Source organism: Hibiscus syriacus, unplaced genomic scaffold (assembly GCF_006381635.1).
Source record: "Hibiscus syriacus cultivar Baekdansim isolate YM2019G1 unplaced genomic scaffold, ASM638163v2 tig00113719_pilon, whole genome shotgun sequence".
In the NCBI taxonomy this organism is placed as follows: Eukaryota; Viridiplantae; Streptophyta; class Magnoliopsida; order Malvales; family Malvaceae; genus Hibiscus; species Hibiscus syriacus.
In genome coordinates this window covers 798,805-814,162 of record NW_024063467.1, presented here as the reverse complement: position 1 = coordinate 814,162, position 15,358 = coordinate 798,805, and the positions used below count along the sequence as shown (strand labels likewise).

At 34.2% G+C, this 15,358-nt stretch overlaps 1 protein-coding gene and 1 pseudogene across 1 annotated transcript; one reads left to right on the top strand and one right to left on the bottom strand.

Annotated features, from left to right (window-relative positions):
- Positions 1–726: 726 nt before the first annotated feature.
- LOC120186616 lies at positions 727–6,024 on the top strand (annotated as a pseudogene).
- Positions 6,025–8,957: 2,933 nt separating this feature from the next.
- Positions 8,958–11,690, bottom strand: LOC120186634 (reticulon-like protein B1). The gene is made up of 5 exons (XM_039190513.1): positions 11,295–11,690; positions 10,287–10,467; positions 10,055–10,196; positions 9,262–9,331; positions 8,958–9,136 (listed from the first exon to the last, which is right to left on the bottom strand). Exons 1-5 carry the CDS (start codon positions 11,485–11,487, stop codon positions 8,976–8,978), a joined length of 747 nt encoding a protein of 248 aa, XP_039046444.1. The 5' UTR covers positions 11,488–11,690; the 3' UTR covers positions 8,958–8,975.
- Between the last annotated feature and the right edge of the window lie 3,668 nt (positions 11,691–15,358).

Below are 15,358 nucleotides of genomic sequence, written 5' to 3'. Positions count from 1 at the left end.
ATATATATATATATATATAAGGTTTAGTATTCAATTGAGTTGAGTCTAATAAAAATTAACTTAATTAAATTTATGAATAATATTTTATTATTTAAAATTTATATTATTTAATATATATATATATAATTATTTTTGTTATAGTGGCACACTTATAACAATCGATTAATTAAGTAATTCATTTGTAAATTTTAAAATTCAGTGACCCATTTATAATCTTACCAATAATTGAGTGACATATGATGTAATTTACCCAAAAGAAAAGATATTAAAACTGAGAGAAGCCGGTCACCGGTAAAGTCAAAAAGAAAGCAAAGCCAAAGCAAAATTTTTTCTCTTGTTTGTTTTTTTTCCCGGGAAATAGAACCCCATTAATAAGCAATATCCCCCCTTTAGTATTTTAATAGCAATGCAATAAGTAGTAGAAGAAGGTTTATACCTCAAAAGTAACACCTTTAGTCCTTCACATGTCAAAAAAAAAAAAAAATACACCCTTTAACTCAACGTTTTCTTCGGCCTAATATATATATATATATATATATATATATATCCATTCTCTCTTCAATTCCCAACAATCCATTATTAAAATTTTCACTTTGAAATCCCCGTTTACATTCCGTTTCCCTTTCTCTTGGATCTTCTCTTCTGGGGATTGTTAAAAGGATCACACTTTTATCAGCCAAGATAGAACACAGGAGGAGGAGGAAGAAGAAGAACAGGCAAAGGTGAAACTTAAGGTTCTTTGTGTTGTTCGACGGGGAAAATGGAACAAAAGGTGATGTTTTTCTCAGCTTTAAGTGTTGGGGTTGGTATTGGGGTTGGCCTTGGATTGGCCTCAGGCCAAACTGTGAACAAATGGACAGGCAACACCACTGCAGATGATGGAATCACAGGGGAGCAGATTGAGCAGGAGCTTCTGAGACGAGTTAAAGATGGAAAACTCAGCAAGGTCACCTTTGATGACTTTCCTTATTACCTTAGGTAAAAAAACCAATGACTGGTCCTTTATTTTTTTACAGATTTTTTGCATTAGGTTTTTTGTTTTCTTATCTTTGTTGAAGGAAGAAGATGAAGGGATTGTTTTTATGCCATACTGCCATCATTTGTGCTTGTGTTTGGTATTGGTTCTCAGTCAATTATAGAAAGAGAACATGAAAGTTGTTGGCTTTGGTATGTATTAGGCACCATGTGCCATGGTCTGGCATGGAGATATTTGTTGCACGTGCTACTAACAACTATTAACACCCGTTATCTTTTTACTTGTTACATTATTCTTTTTGGTTGTATTTTGATCAATCGATTTACCCCCCCCCCTCTTTTTCCCCCCTGGGTTAAAGTTCCTAGATGGATTTGTTCCTCAGAGATGTATGATTTTGGATCATATATGGGGCCATGGAATCTGATTTCATGTTTTGTGATGTTATGGGATCATATATTGATTCTTCAACATGCATATGATAATGCCAATTGCATGGTGATTGATTTTAAGTCAAAGAGTTTCATAATTGTATCGCAAGTTTACTCCTTGTAATGGCGTTTAATACAGTGAAAGAACCCGGGAAATGTTGACGAGTACGGCATACGTCCAATTAAAGCACTATGATGTTTCTAGGCACACAAGGAACCTTTCCCCTGTCAGCAAAGCTATTTTGCTCTCAGGACCTGCTGGTATGCATTCTGAATTGTTTATCTAATTCCATATAAAGATGTTAATCTTCATGAGTTCATTATTAACCTAATGTGTTGGCTTTTATTATTGTGAAGAGCTTTACCAGCAAATGCTTGCCAAGGCGATGGCGCATTACTTTAAGTCGAAGCTACTGCTTATGGATGTTAGTGATTTTTCTCTCAAGGTAAATAGGGACAACCTAATTTTCATTGAGCTATAAGTCGTTCACTGTCATAGAGTCCTACTTATTCTTCTCTAATGTAACTGCATGTGCACATTGGACATGGTTGTGTTTGACTCTGAATTTGGGTGTTGTAGTTCAACAATTGAACCCTTCGATGTGCCTTTTGTGAGTTAATTCAATCTTATTAATTTGTTGATGTAATATTTACCATGGCATATCACAACCTCTAAAGAAAAACCGATCAGCTCTAAGAATTCTTTTAGTGGTAAGCATGACAACCTAATTTCGTTGCATCTTTTGCAGGCTTTGAAGAGGTCCATCTCAGAGGTGACTTTAGATCGAGTGAACAGCTTGTTTGGTTCCTTTTCACTCCTTCCCCAACGAGAACAAACTAATGGTACACTTTCAACATATTAAATATACTTATTAACTGAAGAATATCGCCTCCTCGGGCTTCATTTTTCTGCATAATGATTCTCTGGTGAAGCCTGCTTGGGTAGCCATGTGTGCTTCTGATTTTACTTTTGACTAGTAGTCACGATTATGTTAGAAAACCTGCTTGGTTTTACTATTCAATTGTCATATCAATCTTTTCATATATTGTTGACTCTCCATTTCTAACCTTTACTTCACCATAGTTTGAATCAAGATTCTTCTTACAGGTACATTCCGTCGACATGGTAGTGCTACTGATATTAAGTCCAGGTAACTTTTATCCTTTAGTTTTTCCGATTTTCATGGTACAAGAATACAAAGTGGTCGGTTGTTATTACTGGATTAGAGTGTCCCCTATAACTTTCTTGTTCATACATTTGCAGGGCTGCTGAAGGTTCAAGTAATCTTCCAAAACTCAAAAGAAATGTCTCTACATCATCTGACATGAGTAGCATCTCTTCGACTTCAGCTGTTCCGAATCCAGGTTACCCTTCATATATCTTCTTTAATTCTGTCATGAAAGCTTAATGATATGTATATTATCAATTATTACTGTCAAAAGGTTAAAAAACTTATATTCTTTGGTGGTTTTTTTGTTTGTTTAATCAGTGCACAAGCGTACTAGCAGTTGGTGCTTCGATCACAAACTTTTTCTGCAGTCACTTTACAGGGTATGCCGTAAATTTCTACGTAGCTATTTTCAAGATAAGTCATGAATGGAATTTCTAGACGATTCTTTCTTTGAGGCACACACGCGTTTATATGTTTACGCAAGTTCCATGCGAACACCGTACTATATATGTGCTGGTATGCTCCTACCAATTCGGTCTGAGCCTAAAATTGATTAAAGTAAACAGGTGCTGTTTGTGCGGCTTTCAATTGACTTAAATGGTAATGAATGTTGTTGTCCTCTTGCAGGTACTGGTTTCAGTATCAGAAACCAGTTCCATCATATTGTACCTGAGGGATGTTGAAAAGCTCCTCCTTCAATCGGAACAGTTTTATAATATGTTTCAAAAGTTGTTGAGCAAACTTCCACATTCAGTGTTGATACTTGGTTCGAGGATGTTGGACCCAGAAGACGATTACAGGGAGGCCAACGAGAGGCTCTCGGTATTATTCCCGTACAATATCGAGATAAAACCACCTGAAGATGAAACTCATCTTGATATCTGGAAAGCCAAACTGGAGGAGGATATGAAGGCGCTTCAAGTTCAAGATAACAGAAACCACATTGCCGAGGTACTCGCAGCAAATGACCTTGAATGTGATGATTTGGGTTCTATTTTTCATGCAGACACCATGGTCTTAGGTGATTATATTGAAGAAATTGTGGTATCGGCGATTTCTTATCACTTGATGAACAATAAGCATCCCGAATACCGAAATGGAAGGCTTGTTATATCATCCAAGAGGTAGTAATCAATTATTCGTTTGTCTTGATCTGAGCTTATTTGTAAATCGCTTATCATTAGTTTTTGCTCTAGAACAGCTTGTCCCATGGACTGAATATATTCCAAGGAAAAGGTTGTGGAAAGGATACCTTAAAATTGGAGACAAATGCTGAACCTGCCAAGGTTTTGCTCTAATGCTACTAGTTTGCCTTCAGTTGAAATCAAGCAATAAGAATCCCGTAACTTCGTACTTATCGACTAATCATTTACCCCTCGTTAACCTTAGGAAAATGAAGGTGAAGAAGCTGTAAGTGCAAAAAACGAACCAAAATCCGACACCGCTGCACCTGAAAGCAAGAATGAGACCGAGAAGTCCCTTCCCGGTGCAAAAGATGGAGAGAAACCGCCACCAGCAAAAGCACCTGTAAGTTGATGTACTTCGACCGTTTGTTCTTGTTTCCCAATTCTAGCATGATACATTCTTTAAATATTTTGTCCATTAAACCTTTCTCGGGTGTCTTTTTTGGTCAGTGCTTTCGTTTTTTCATACCACAGATATAATGTTCATGCAGGAAGTTATACCTGATAATGAATTCGAGAAAAGAATAAGGCCAGAGGTTATCCCTGCAAATCAGATTGGAGTGACATTTGCAGATATCGGTGCTATGGATGATATCAAAGAATCGCTTCAAGAGCTGGTCATGCTCCCTCTTCGAAGGCCGGATCTCTTCAAAGGGGGGCTTCTCAAGCCATGCAGAGGTATATTACTCTTCGGGCCTCCTGGGACTGGGAAAACAATCCTGGCAAAGGCCATTGCAAATGAAGCAGGAGCAAGTTTCATTAATGTCTCGATGTCCACCATCACGTCAAAATGGTTTGGTGAAGATGAAAAGAACGTGAGAGCTTTATTTACACTAGCAGCAAAGGTCGCACCAACTATTATTTTTGTGGATGAAGTTGATAGCATGCTGGGGCAAAGGACTAGAGTTGGGGAGCATGAGGCTATGCGGAAAATTAAGAATGAGTTCATGTCACATTGGGATGGTCTATTGACTAAAACCGGTGAGCGGATTCTTGTCCTTGCTGCAACCAACAGGCCATTTGACCTTGATGAAGCAATAATTAGGCGTTTCGAGCGCAGGTATATTCGAATGTTTCTGGTAACATAGTCTCGAGACTTGCTTACAGCTCGATATGATTGAACATCTTATCTTACTCGTGTGTTTTCCATTTTGAGCAGAATTATGGTTGGCCTTCCATCTGTTGAGAGTAGGGAAATAATTTTGAAAACTTTACTGGCAAAAGAAAAAGTCGAAGATCTCGATTATAAGGAGCTTGCAACCATGACAGAGGGATACAGCGGAAGTGATCTCAAGGTTTGTATTTTCTCTCATAACATTTATCTTGAATTTATATGCGACTGTCGTCAACTAATGGCACAAAAAACAACTGCTGGGAACAGAACTTGTGCGTCACGGCAGCTTATCGACCTGTTAGGGAGTTGTTAAAGCAGGAGAGGTTGAAGGATCAGGTGACGACGAAATCTCTTCCGACTATATCTTTGTTGTTTTTCTTTGTCTAACTGTTCGTGGTATATGTGCATAAGGGATCTTAGTTGTTTTTTATTTCAATGATTTCCTATAGGAGAAGAAGAGGCGAGAAGAAGCAGGCAAGAGCATAGAAGATGCCTCGGAGAAGATAACACGGAGGAACGAGTGATCACATTGAGGCCTTTAACCATGGAAGATATGAGACAAGCAAAGAATCAGGTAAGTTTAGTCATAACCTTTCGCCATTAATCATTGAATGGCTCGTTTGAAACCTGAATGCATATCCTTTTGTCATCCAAAGTGCAATATCGATGTTCGAACCATATTTAGTTCACACTGCGAAGTTACAGAACCATAATTTCTAATGCTCAAAGCTTATTCTAAATGCTTACAACTGTAGGTTGCTGCCAGCTTCGCTTCCGAAGGATCGGTAATGGCAGAGCTAAAGCAATGGAACGATTTACGGAGAAGGAGGTTCGAGGAAGAAGGAGCAGTTGACTTACTTCCTTTAGATTGTAAAATCAGACATCCCATTTCCTCATCGACAGTTCTCCATGGAAGAGGTGTAAAAATTTGGTGATTCCAAAAGCTCCTTCAACAAAAATAGCATTGTTCAACTATACTCGTCGGTCTCACATGATGGGGTAGCATCAAAGATGACAGAAAGCTCCAGCCTGGGTCCGAAGTGCCGAACAATACCAACCACAGAGCTCTTGCTAGGGTGTGTGATATATATATATAAATTTATATTTATGACATTTGTACATGATGCTTAGAAAAGGGTTTTTTGGAAAATATTTTAGTCCATTACTGAACCATTTGGCACCAATATCTGGATTGTCTGAAGATTATTTAATTAAAAGATTTGTGATTATATATAATTCACGTTCGTTTAAGTTCACTTGAATTCAAAATCTTCAGTAGGTATACCGATTGAATCTCTAATATATATATATATATATATATATATATATATATAATAACGTTCACTTATTAACTATACATACATTGAACATAGCTTTGTACTATTAATGGCAGATATATCCATGTTAAGGGCAGTGCATTATAAAACTTGCTGAACTATTTTCCCAAGTGCCATTGCGTTGTTCGGCAGATTATTGACCTACAACCCATCGTTCTCGTGGATGAGACACTAGATCTTTTAAGTAAGGTTAAGGGTTCAAATATTGATGATTGTTTTTTTTGAAAAAGAAATTGTGATTTCATTAGATACCAATTGCATCAAGCAGTACGTTGTTTTTAGAGTTACGCATTCTCTCGCCCATTGGATTCTGTCGAGACTCAATCCTACTTGGTGTTGGGAAATAAACCAAGTAAAAGTAATTTCCCTATAACCAAATTAGTGAGAATGCAAAATAAAAGCGGAAAAATAATACCCGAAATTGATAACGGAGTTCAACCAATTGTGCTTACGTCTCCGGACTGCTGCAGATCTTTTACTAAGAAAATTTATAGGTGTTTACAAAACACCAACTACTCACAAGAAAACTCTCTAGTATTGAGAGAAAGAAATGATTTTTGGATGGTTTTGAAGCTAAATGAGCAAGGGTATTTATAGTTGAAACTTAAGGACTTAATCTTGTAAATACCCTAAAGCCTAGAGATTAATTGTGATTATCCCATTATCATTTTTCAACAAACATCTACCAAACTTTGAAAAACTATTTTTCAAAGAAACATTTACCAAACTTTGAAACCCATTTTTTCAAAGTTGGTTACCAAACTTGAAAACCATTTTAATAATTTCAACACTTGGTTCTATTATAATGAACCCGATTGTATTATTTGTTGTTCTATTTACATACATGACTTTAATTGAAGAATGTTTAGCAAGAGCTTCACGAGCTTCGTCGAGCAATATTCCTATCACGGAAAGGCCATCTTACCTATTAGCGAGCTCATATTGAATAATATTGAAGAATGTGTGCCTCTAATTGAAGAATATTAACGGTTGTAAATAGAGTAAACTAAGTTGTGAGGATTACTCGTATTGAACATCTATAATATCTTATTTGGATGAGTCGCTCAACTATTAAAAGTTACAAAATAACCTCTTATAATGTGTTAATTAATTGAGTTCATCGACTATTAAAATAATCAGGAGACTATTTTTATACTTTACCCTTCTATTAATCATTAAATGCTTCAATTATTATTATCTTTTAGGCTTATATCACAAATAAATATGTATTTATATAAGCACCTAAAGTATTTTTAGTCAAAATAGATACCTAAAGTATTTTATGTCAAAATAGGTACCCAAACTTTTTCATCTAAGTTCTGAAAAAGTTAACATATGGCATTAATTAAGAATACTTTAGGTACTTAGATAAAAAAATTAAATACTTTATGTACCTATTTTAACTAAAAAATATAGCTTCATATACTTATTTTAACCCAAAAAAAAATACTTTAAGTACTTTTTTTAATGTAGAACTATAATATATTCATTAGCCAACTAAATCATCATCAACATCGTCTTTCCACATGCATACAAGATAAATACATTCATATCTATCATAAATAAAATATATCGGTGATCGACCATTGACAACCTGATAAGTAAGAGCTTGAACACTTAAGCCAACAACATACAGAGATGAATCACTCCGACTTTCCAAAACATCAAACATAGAAGAAGAAAACTTGAAGAATATTCGAAGTAAACAAATAAAAAAGAATAATCTTTTAACTGTTGTCTCGTGATCGTCAAACACATATGTTGAGAACCAACAAAATATTATATGTAAATAAAAAAATAGTATACTTTATCTACTTATTTGTTATATAAGTCATATTTTACAGACACCAGAGTAGATGTTATACATATTGTTGATTGACGTGTTATCGAATTTATTTGGTGTCAGTAACGGAGGTACGTAGGAGCTTAGGGACGGGCCCAATTTTTTTATCATTAAAGAATATAAGGATGATTACTTATTTAAATCTTTAAATTTTGATTTATTTTAATTTTGTTCCTCATTTTTTATTGTTAATTATACTTTGACCCTCGAAAAAAAATCCCGACTTTGTTCCGGTTTGGTGTTAACTCAATTAGACAGTTATTAAAAAAATTAATAATTAATATTATTGTAATAACATTTTTATTTTTATTCTTAAATATAGAATAAAAAAAACTAAAATTTACATAAGCATAAGCATGTTTCATTAGCATCATTCATTTCATTGAATTATTTGATAGATCCGACTCACCACATCATTCATGGTCCCAACTAATAAAGATTCATCTATTTCAAAGTAATTTCCAAATAACTACTCACTTCTTATTTACATTATTTACATGCAGGAAAAATGTGAAGATTCACCTTGAAAGAAAAATGAAATAAAATAAATTTAATAATTAAGACTACATATGATGTGGTGAGTTTGATTCATCTAATAATTTTTCGGGTTTTTCCATTCAACGGCCACAAGAGTATAAGAAAACCATGAATATTAACAAAGAAAAGGTTTAAGATGTTTTGTAAAACAAATCGAATTACTCTTAGAGTAACCACAATAATATATATAGTAAAACTTATTAATATATGCTATATAAAAACATATGATCTAAAGACTAAGAAACCATCCTTTGAAAACCAAATTCAATGAGTATATCTGCAACTAAACATGAAAGTCGGAACCACTCAAACATCAAGATCGGTCACCAAAAAGAAAATAAAAAAAATGATTTCAGCAGTGAAAAGAATAACCTTTTACGTCGTCTAATGATCTTTCTTCTTCTCTTTATTCAAGATAGCCATAACCTTCTTCTCTAATATTACATACTGCTTCTTCATCTCGATCATTGCTTTCTCAGCATATGCATCGACCTTGTCCTCGTATTTCTCGTACAACACCGGCACGGTGTACAGCAGAAGGAACACTGTCATACAAGTCCATTTGGTGTGTCTCATCAAACACACACACACACACACACACATATATATATATATATATATATATATTATTGGAAGTGTTTTGAAAAAGAAAAGAAATTGAATTCCTTACCAACGTAGACCAATGTTAAGAAGTTGAAACAGCTCCCCAAAACTGATACAAACCATAATCCAGTAATGGCCTAAGAGCAGCAAAGCAAAAACACCTAGTGAGTCGAAAACATAGCACGAGTACATAATGTGTTATATTGCAGGAAATCAAGAGTTGAAACAAAATTAACATTAATCAATTTCATCCAAGAGATGGGTTTCTCAACTTGGTCTCTGAATTTTTTTGCCCACATTAATTCCTGAATTGGGTTTTTTATTTATTTAATTTTTAGTCCTTTTGATAGTGTGACACTCTTAAGAATGTGGCATGTGACACAAATGAAAACACTCTTAATACTAGCAAAACATGAAATCGTGTCATCAAAATAACTGGAATTTCAAGTTTAGAGGCTAATGTGGACCAAACAAATCAAGGACCAAATTTAAAAGAATATCAAATTCAAGGACTAAAAGTTATTCTATCCCTTGATTTTCAACGTAGCCAGTTAAGCAAAATACCTAGTGAGTTGAAAAAATTGCACAAGTGTACAATTATACCCTCAATTAGATTCCAAGTGAATGACAGGTATAGGTATATATTCAACATGAACATATTTAATATATTCTATTTTTTTCATATTTCTGAAGAATCGTAACTTATTATTCATATTTAAATATGTATAAGACATAATTATTTTATGAAAAATAAAAAGACGAAGTAATAAGTACTATAACTAGATTCATCATAGAGATGATTTTTCTTTGTTTAATATAATAGTTAACTAGGAGGAGGGGAGATATTAACGTTAACATACACCAAGAAACGTCTTCAGATGTTTGCCGGTTGCAATGGTCCGCACAACGTTCATAGCTCGGTTAATTTCAGTCGTCAGACAAGAGCCAGCTTTAAGCAAAGACTTCTCGGATATCACAACTTCTGGAATGTTTGGTGGAGAACTTCGAGTTGAACAAAGTGGGTAAGTTACAATAAGATTTCAATCGCACAATCATACAAGGAACAAAAGAAGAATGGTTGAAGAACCTTACTTGTTGATGAAATTAGAAGCATTGGACCATAGGAAAAGGACTGATAAAGAGAGTATTAATATGTGGCAAATCAGAGTGATTAAATGGTAATCAAGAACTTCAAAGAGAAACCAGAAAGCTGTTACACCACCAAGCACGCTTCCAGACACTCTCTTGTTCCTCCATAGAAGAATATCAGCAGCTGCAAGTCAACATTGAATGACAATGGAAGACGATTACAAACAATAGAAAAATAATCATGAAAGCTTTAATTGAGGAATGACAAAAAATTCACCCTAGTCATAATATAATGCAAATTACAGATTTGAAGATGCATTCACAACTCTCAAATTTTTAACAAATATATAAATAAAAATGAAGGCGATTTCGTTAAAATTCTCGCTAACGTAACTGGACTGAATCAGACAAAGGAATGAAGCAAGATTCTGAAAAACTAGCATGAATGTAAAATCGAAACAAATTACATTAGCATTTCACAACTCGCAAATTACATAAACAGGGGGAAATCCATAAAAATGAAGGCAAAGGCATTGAAATCCTGACTTAGAAAGATTTCGTATCTGGACTCAATCAAAAAGGGGTAAAAAGAGAGAAAACAGGATTTTGAATAGCAATTCTTTGATTTAAATATCAGATTATGAAGTCAATTAGTAAAACAGAGCATGCCATATAATGAGACTAACTGATGTTGATTCAAATAAACTATGCATCGTCAAAGCAGTTAAATAAAAATGAATTCGCGGAATCTATACACACAAACGATTAATCATATGAAAATAGATTTACGTTTTCCCCTAAGACTTGCTGAAGATGATTCTGAATAGTAATTCTTTGATTTAAATGTCAGATTACGTAATCAATTAGCAAAACAGAGAATGTCATATAATGCGACTGACGCTGATATAATAAACTAGCTAACATCACCATTCGCCAAAACAGTTAATAAAAATGAATTCGCAGAATCTCTACATACAAATACACAATAAATCATATGAAAATAGTTTTTACATTTTCCGGCGCCCAAGACTTGGTGAATAGGCTTCTCTCTGCCGAAGAGGCGATAAACCTTGGACTTGAAAGGCACTTTGTGGCCGTGAGAGAGCTTGTCGTCATCGGAATCGGAGGAGGAAGAGGATGAAGAGGACTTGCGGTGGATCTTCTCGGCGATCTCCTCCATCTTCGACTCGATGTGCTCCGCCATTGGATCTACGTGCGGTTGGCTTTGAAAGGATACGAAGGCGTAAAACCGAGGAGTTTAAATTTGTAAAGGTTTCGGAGGGGAAATGGTAATCCGAAGCTAAGGTCTTACGAGTGTAGCGGAAAATGAGGGACGTGCTAATTTCTTGCTTTGCTTATTTATTCTCTGGCCTTCCATTCGTTTCTTGTTCTAAAATCCTTCTAATTTGGATTTAACAATATAAAATCCTACAGTTTATCATTTTTATTTTGATAAAATATTTATACTTTTATATAAAATACCAATTTGTTTGGGACACGAACCAAGTGATAAAAAAATTGTTATTATTCAGAGGATCCCGAATTAGAAATTGACAAGGCTGAAATATTAAACATTTTAAGAAATATATAATTATTTATTATGTATTTAAATTTAAAATTTAAAAGACGATGTCTAATTTATCTAATATTTAAACTTACAATGAACTAAATTATTATTAGACCAAAAAATTGAGAACATTAGATTATCATTCTTTAGTTTAACCCCTACTTAATTAAATATTTAATAAATTCTTATTTTTTAATTTGAATATTTATTTTTACATGAATTAAAATACTATTAGATCAAAGTCTATCGAACATAATTTTTTTAAAGGGGCCGAGGCCTTTTTTGGGCCTCAAGAGAGCTCTGTATATGTTGTTATTCTTTAAGGATAGGAGTTCGAGCTCCATAGATGTCAAGTGTGTGAGTATTCAATGTTAAAAAGTTAGTTTTTTAAACATATATTATCTTGTACTTTTCTCATAATAATTAAGAAATTTTATTTAAGATTAATTTAAATATTAAATTTTATTAAAAAAATCATAAATTGGCTAATTAGTTATATTGTGGTTGTACTTGTGAGCCGATGTTGGAAGTTGAGGTTATTTGACATAACTGACACTGTTTTTTTTTTAATTTTCCATTTCTGACACCGTTTGATCAATATTTCCAGAAGTAGCACCCTTTCTGCTGAGTTGGCAAAGGCGCATCCCCGGGGACGCGCCTTTGCCAACTCAGCAGACACGTATTTTGTTTAATAATAAATAGTTTATTTTTATTATTATTATAAATTAATAATATATTATGTAAAATGTTTCGATTATAATGTAAGAATTATCAAATGTATTTTGTTAATGTGTGTTAAAGGTGGAGTGAATTATCTACATTAATATGATATAACAATATATGAAAACCAGTTTTGACTTTATTGTAGTTATAGGAAAAATGTATGAAATTATAATATTACACATATGGTTATATTATTATTTTTGATTTTGATTATCGATCTATTAATTTTATCAGTTAATTATTTAAATGTTATCAATCTAGTCATCTCATATCAATATTTAACGAAAATATTGATGTATAAGTTAATAAATTAGTATAATTACATATTTAATCTCCAAGACTTACATATTTTATAAAATTAGTCTTATTGAAAATTTAATTTAATAAATTTAATCCTCCAATCAGAACATGAAATGTGTCATCGTATACATAAATTTTTTAATAACTTTTAATTTGTTTAATTTAATATTTTTCTCTACTTAGAAGGTGGAAATTATTATATTTTAAAAAATTATAACTAATAATATTAATTATTATATTAAATAAATATATTAAATATATTTATGTATTTAAAAGTTAAAAAAATTATTTAGGTGTACATACATTGACAAATTATATAAATGCAATAACATTAAATTATTAGAAACAAAAACATTCATTTAAATACAATATTAATTACATAAGAGTTAACGGTTATATGATGATAACAGAGATGGACATTTTTTTCTATTGTGCCCGATGTTTCTACAATGCCCACATCGTTTTTGTTCTGTTGACTTCTCCCGAATATCCATATCACAATGTATTCTAGTAGATTTTGGACGACCTGAGTCCCTCAATAGCAATGGATCTGGTACAATTGTAAGCCAAGTTTGAATCTCATTTGGGTCTATTTCGTTTCCTATGGGCGGAAACTCAAATTCATATACCTTGAATACTTGTGAAAGTTGGTATACGGGATCAACATATTTTTTTGTAGTCAAAATGCGAATGTGAGCAAGCAGCAATGACATGAGAGCATGGATATTTGAGTGCTTGAAAGAAACCACAATCGCACCACCTCTCTTGCAGATTAACTCTGAAAGAGTTAGCTTCAATCCCTTGCAGGGGACGTGGCATTTCGGTTACACGAAACAATTCACAGGTGCGAGAAAAATTTGTAACTAACATCCCATTTGATACAACCACTTTTTTCTGTAAATCAACTACTAGTCTTGGGTTGTAAATATGTCCGTTTTGCATCCAAGTAAGAGCTTGTCCACCGAGCTTTGCAAAGAGTTGACCCAAACGAAAATAAGTCGTTTTAACCAACTCCGTGATTGGTAAATGACGCGCCCCCTTTAAGGTTGAATTTATTGCTTCAACCAAGTTTGTTGTCATATGACCATAGCGATACCCCCCCGTCATATGCATTTGTCCACATTTCTTTGCTGATGTCCATAATGTACTCGCACCCCTTCTTATTTTTGCCAAACAGCTCTTGTAGCATCGACTCAAACCTTTGAGGTAAGAGTTCGTAACCTAAGCCATTAGGAATATGTAATAGTTAATATGAAGTATAAATAAGTAATAAGAAATTGATAGAAAAATTGGGAAAAAGTAACATACCCATCCGCACGACTAACTGACGTTCATCGCTCTTCTTGTATTTTCCGTAATAGTTTGCAGCAATATGACGGACACAATAACGATGTTGAATATGTGGAGGTTTATACATTGTACCCAAAGAGTCCATTGCTGCTTTTATCCCGGCTCCTCGGTCTGAAATAATGCATACTCGTTCCCTGGTGACAACATGTAAACGTAAATTTTTAAGGAAAAAAGCCCAAGACTCAGTGTCTTCTCCTTGAACGAGGGCAAACGCAACAGGAAGAATATTGCGGTTTCCATCTTGGACCACAGCCAATAATAAAACTTGCTTGTATTTCCCATACAAGAAAGTACCATCAATTTGGACAATTGGTTTACAGTACTTGACTGCATTAATACACTGAGGGTAAGTCCAAAAGACTCGGTAAAATTGGCAGCGATCGCGAACCATTCGATCATTCACGTAATGATGTTGAGTTTCGAACTCAACAATTGTCCCGGGATTAAGTCTTTGCACAACATGAAACCAACTGGGCAGCTCGTTGTAAGAGGAATCTCATTCGCCATGAAGTTTGCAAATGGCATTCTGTTTTGCCAACCACGCTTTTTATATGAGACAGTGTACCCATATTGTGACTGTATAGCATAAATCAACACTGCAACAGCTATATGAGAGCTTTGCTTCATAATGGGCATGATTGCTTGACAAATAATGTTGGAGTCCAAGTTGGGATGATCCTGGTTTATACCTGTTGCACAACATGTATGAGGACCGTTGTATCTGGTTAGTTCCCATAAGTTGTTCTTCCTCTTCCTCTTTGATACACGGACCATCCATTGACATCCGTTATCACGTTGGACGCAGTAGCAGACATATTTCTCCGTGTTAGATCGATCAACTCGGGACTGAACTGAGTTACGAATATTGTAACTCTTTATTGCCATCATTGCTTCCTCCTTCGATGCGAACTCCATTCCAATATGTAAATTACCGTCATTGACTGATGATTGAAGTCCATAGTTGCCAACATCAGTAAGATCTTGAAATCCAGGCTCATACATTGCATCATAATCAGCCTCATAAATATGTGCAGGAAGTTCGACTGGTGTTGTATTTATCGGAACGTCATCCTCATCGTCATCAGAATGTACGTTAAACTGTGGTGAGTCAGGTTCAACGAATAATCCCGTTTCA

Bases quoted from the DNA above. Each gene is read 5' to 3' on its own strand.
- LOC120186634 (XM_039190513.1), bottom strand. From the start codon at position 11,487: ATGGCGGAGCACATCGAGTCGAAGATGGAGGAGATCGCCGAGAAGATC. The intron at 9,332-10,054 runs GTATGTTAACGT...TGCTGCTCTTAG, and splicing joins ATCTGAAGACGTTTCTTGGT to GCCATTACTGGATTATGGTT. The intron at 9,137-9,261 runs GTAAGGAATTCA...CTTGTATGACAG, and splicing joins CTTAACATTGGTCTACGTTG to TGTTCCTTCTGCTGTACACC.